The sequence below is a fragment of the Papaver somniferum genome, unplaced genomic scaffold, assembly GCF_003573695.1.
Source record: "Papaver somniferum cultivar HN1 unplaced genomic scaffold, ASM357369v1 unplaced-scaffold_116, whole genome shotgun sequence".
Lineage (NCBI taxonomy): Eukaryota > Viridiplantae > Streptophyta > Magnoliopsida > Ranunculales > Papaveraceae > Papaver > Papaver somniferum.
Window position 1 is genome coordinate 313,405 of NW_020620603.1, and position 4,792 is coordinate 318,196.

The 4,792-nt window shown below is 37.7% G+C and overlaps 2 protein-coding genes and 1 pseudogene across 2 annotated transcripts; 1 reads left to right on the forward strand and 2 right to left on the reverse strand.

The window, feature by feature from the left end:
- The window catches only part of LOC113329378, a 49,722-nt pseudogene extending 48,596 nt beyond the window's left edge, over positions 1-1,126 (forward strand).
- A 476-nt stretch (positions 1,127-1,602) lies between these two features.
- On the reverse strand, positions 1,603-3,172 carry LOC113329382 (metal tolerance protein B-like). The gene is made up of 2 exons (XM_026576261.1): positions 3,027-3,172; positions 1,603-2,824 (listed from the first exon to the last, which is right to left on the reverse strand). Exon 2 carries the CDS (start codon positions 2,805-2,807, stop codon positions 1,635-1,637), a length of 1,173 nt encoding a protein of 390 aa, XP_026432046.1. The 5' UTR covers positions 2,808-2,824; positions 3,027-3,172; the 3' UTR covers positions 1,603-1,634.
- Positions 3,173-3,230: 58 nt separating this feature from the next.
- LOC113329383 (early nodulin-like protein 1) lies at positions 3,231-4,259 on the reverse strand. The gene is made up of 2 exons (XM_026576262.1): positions 3,951-4,259; positions 3,231-3,851 (listed from the first exon to the last, which is right to left on the reverse strand). Exons 1-2 carry the CDS (start codon positions 4,147-4,149, stop codon positions 3,511-3,513), a joined length of 540 nt encoding a protein of 179 aa, XP_026432047.1. The 5' UTR covers positions 4,150-4,259; the 3' UTR covers positions 3,231-3,510.
- Between the last annotated feature and the right edge of the window lie 533 nt (positions 4,260-4,792).

Here is a 4,792-nt window from a genome sequence, read left to right on the forward strand (position 1 = left end):
CTTTTACGAGTTTTACTTGTTTTTGAAGAAAACAAAAAAACCTAACTTGATTTGCAAGTATCTCATCCTATAAATATAACTCGAAATTCTGTTTTTAAAAAACAAAAATACATATTTTGACCCATGCGATATACGCGTATACCATGCACCAAGTCCCTTTCCTATTCGGATTTACTTTTTGGAGAATTTTTTCTTTAGGAATTTAATTCCAAAATTATTTTTTAAGAGTTTTATTTGTGGGAAATTCTTTTTACGAGTTTTACTTGTTTTTGAAGAAAACAAAAAAACCTAACTTGATTTGCAAGTATCTCATCCTATAAATATAACTCGAAATTCTGTTTTTAAAAAACACACAAGCAGCGACTATCTCTAGGTCTACTTTTCTTCTTCTTCTTATATTTTGTGCGGCGTTTTGCTTCCATCCCTGTTGCTGAGTTCAAGAGTGGGTAACTTGCGTTGTGCTAACTCAAGTTATATCGAGCAGTCTTATCCTGGACACATCTTCGCACGTTGGGGTTTAGCATTACTTCAGAGTATACCCGCGAACTAATGTGTTAAGGACAGCTTGTTGAACCTGTGATTCTGCCCTCATCAATTTGTTCGTGGTAGAGTTGTTTGATACTGTTCTTTATATTATTGTTTGATACATCTGACGTTTCTTCAATTGTTGCAAGATTCCAACATTGTATTGGCTGAAATGATCAGGGAGGGACTTAGCCCAACTACCGCAACCTACCATGCCCTTGTCGAGGTGGAGGAGAGTTTAATAAGGACGTCGGAACTGCTCAGGCAAATGAAGAAAACTGGCTGTGGTCCTTATGGGGAAACATTTATCTTGATTTTTAACAAGTTTTTCAAGTTTCACCAATCAACGAACGTGCTGAAGATGTGGATTGAAATGAGAAGGTTAGAGATAATTCCGAACTCTGCACATTATAAAGTTGTGGTTGCAGGGCTGGCAAAATTTGGTTGGATCAAGAAAGCTAGGGAAATATACGATGAGATGGAAACACTGGGATTTGCAGAGGATCCGAAGCTCAAAAAGCTCTTTCAGGGATGTGGTAAAAAGTGATTCAGAAGAAATTTAGCACAAACGCAGTAAAGAAAATATACAAGTCTGTCAGAGAAGCGTTCTCGACGCAAGAAAGTTGTGAGACAGCTTAGTTGAGTTTGAGTGTGTCTTTTTGACAGACACTTCCAGAAGTAGTATTCATACACCTTTTTCAGTCACATGTAAATATCGAAGAAAATTATAGAGGCTGGAAAAGACTTCTATTTTTCATATTCTTGGATGCTAAATAAAGAACAGTCAAGTTACTGACCTTGTTTTACAGGATTTGCTATTACTTGAACTAAATGAAAGTAGCGAGTTTTAGGGACTAAATTTGACACTGATCGAGGCATTGCTTTGGATTCCTGCAGAGGATTTAGCAAGTGACAGTTGCACGCTCAAAACACAGTTCAAGTAATTCTTTCTTGTTACCTGCAACACTGAGGCTCTCCCTGTTTCATACTTTCCATACTGGCTATACTGAGTCTTTCCGATGATGTCGGTACAATGTTTTGTGTGTATGTAATGTACCTTATTAAACTAGAAGGAGAGAAATAAAAGTCGATATTCGGATTCAATTGAACTAATAGTCAATCTGTACAGTTACATGATGAATCTCATATGTCTGTTCACAAAACTCTTTAATATTTGAAAGAACTTCTTTCGAGTTAGCACCTTGTTCAGCTACTACATTACAAGATAGTAAAACCTTGCCAACTGCCATAGACCAAACATGTAAGTCATATACAGAATGGACACCTTTAATACCTACAAGACCAGCTTCAACTTCTGCGACGTTAATACTACTCGGTGCGCTCTCTGTAAGTATGGCTAATAAGTTTCTAAGCATGGGCACAGTAGTACACAGAACTAAGACAGCAAAGCCAAGCGTGCAGAGAAGATCAACAATCAACCAATTCGGTTTTGCCCAGATAACAGCTCCGCCAATCATGACACCAATGGACTGGATAAGATCACCTAGTATATGCAAGTAAGCACCTTGAAGATTCATGTTCAAATGTTTTTGTTTCAATTCTTTAAGAGCACAGTTGATCCAACTCTGAACCGATTTGTCCTGAACTGTGTGGTTGTGTTCAATGTCGCTGCAGCTATGGTTGCCTGCCGAACTTGACATGAGACTCATTTTCTCCTCTTTCACTTTATGGTCTGAATCTTCGGCTCCTCCGTGATTATGGTGGTGGTGATTTGCGCAGCCACCGGAGTGGTGATGATGAATGTGGTCATGACCTAACCATTTCAACATGATCAAGTTAATAACAAATCCAAATACTGCAGTGAAGAACATGAGTTTCCCATTCACCATCCCAGCTGCATTTAGAATCCTATGAATTGCTTCATAAATCAAAATCCCTGAAATCAACCAAATGAGCTGTAATGAAAACAATGCTCCTAAAACTTCAAATCTGAAGAACCCAAATGAATGTGTCTTTGTGGGTTCCCAACCGGATGCCCAGACTGTAAAAAGCGAAACGCCGAATCCGACGACATCGCTAACCAAGTGTGCTGCATCAGCCACAACTGCTAAACTGTTTGCTTTCACTCCCCCAATAATCTCAATCAATATAAACAGTAGACAGAAGAGTATGAGTCCACATAGTTTTGTAGCCGATCGGATTCGTTCTTCGGATTCTGATTCCTTCTTGGATCGCCTTGATAAAACACAAACTGGGTATTCATTAGCTATTTGCTTAGAATCAACATCTTGGTGAATTTCAATTTCAGCATCATCTCCCATGTCTGTTTTGAATTAGCCTGTAAATTCAATAATGATCCAAAAAATCAAAAACAAAAACTAAAAATTCCCCAAAATTAAATATATAAAAAATGAGAGATTGAAAGGGTTATCGGGGGAATTGGTATTGGAAAAAAGCTCATATTCAGAGAATCTAATCAAAAACTATAAAAAAGCACATAAAGATGAGAAAGGAATATGTGTGTGGATGGATCTATTTACCTTGGAGGTTTTTCTGTTCAGGGTTCACAACTGAGAGTGCAGTGACAGAGAGAGAATTCTTTTTTGGAATTTCCAAAGAGGAGAGAGTGTTCCAAAAATCTAGCCGTCCGTCCGGTCATACATGTACAGTTACTCTCTCCTTTCCTTATTAAAAAGGAAGATATTAATAATATTATTAATTAGTATAATTGCCAATAAAATATAAAAATAACGGTAGTTAAATATCAATTTCTGAACAGGTTTCTCAATTGACAGAAATGTTTAGAACAAGCAGGGAAAATAGATGAGAACAAGAGAGACATTTAATTAAGCTAATAAATAGAATGCATTCCATAGATTTTTGCATAATTTTAGGAAGAGGAAAAATAAATAAAAAATAAAGAGGAAAATCCAGATTTCCCTTGGTTGTAATTTTGAATTTCTACTATCATATACTACTAATTTTGTAAAATATCATCATCATCAATGTAGAAAGATCCCATTTTTAAACCATCAAAGCCATTCCTAAACCCATGATGAATAATAAGGCTCCTCCTCCAAATCCTGAGCTAGCAGCACCACTAGTGGGAGATACAGCTGGTGCATCAACTGGTGAAGGTGCAGGTGCAGCACTTCTAGGTGCCATGACAACAACAATCAATTTCTGTCCTTTCTCACAATGACCTTTAGCTCCACTGGTAAAATAGTAAGGACCAGATTTGCTGAGCTCAACTCTTGTGTTGTTGCCGTCTTTGTATTCAGCAATTGGTTTTGTCAAAACACAGTTCAAGTAATTCTCTCTTGTCACTTGCAACACTGAGTCTTTCCCTGTTTCATACTTCCACACTGCATACAAAGTCGAAAATATATTTGATTAATTTCGCAAATTATTAGGTAAACAGATATATATATATATATATATGCTGGAGCTGGAAATGAGGTTACCCAGAGAATCCCCAAGCTGGAAACGAGAAGATTGAGCCCATTGATTCAGTGGTTGGGATTTAAGTGATGATGGGATTTCCCATCCATTTGATTTGCCTCCAACCATGAAATCTTTAGCTTCTGAGGAGCTGCTTAACATGATCAGATTAACAAGAACCAAGGACATAGACAAAGCTATAATTCTTGATGGAACTGCCATTGCTGATACTTTGACTGATTGGGGATACTTTGACTGATTAGCCTTTAGAGAAGCTTAACTGAATGGACTCGAGAGAAGGAGAGATTGGTCGAGTGAGAGAAGAGAGAATTTTTGAGTTAAGTGTGCGAGTGTGTTGTGGGTTTCTCTCGGTATTTATAGTGGTGGACCAAAAACTAGCCGTTTGGTAAGTGAAGAGTAATGAGCAGACGTAGCACAAACCAATGAGTTTGTTTTGAACAACGGTCATATGACAAAGTTGAAAAATTTTAATATTTTGAATTTTGTATTCTCCTATCCTGGGTAAAAAGAAAGAAAAAAAACAGAAACTGTAGAAATATTTAATAATTAAAAAAAATGTATTTTAAAGTTGAAGGGATTATATGGCAACTGGGGTTCTGGTATATATCTTTCTTGGGGTTTCAGAGATTATATGGCAACTGGCACTGGAATTGTGGTTTTTAGACGACCAGTAGACGGTAGAGTGTAAGGGTGCACAGGAACCGAGCCGGACCGATGGACCGAACCGGAACCGATGGAATCGTACCTGATTTTGGACCGAACCGAGGTACAGGGTACAGGTACAGGTACCGGTCCAAAATATAGGAACCGAGCTCTGGGGGTACAGGTACACGGTCCAATACAA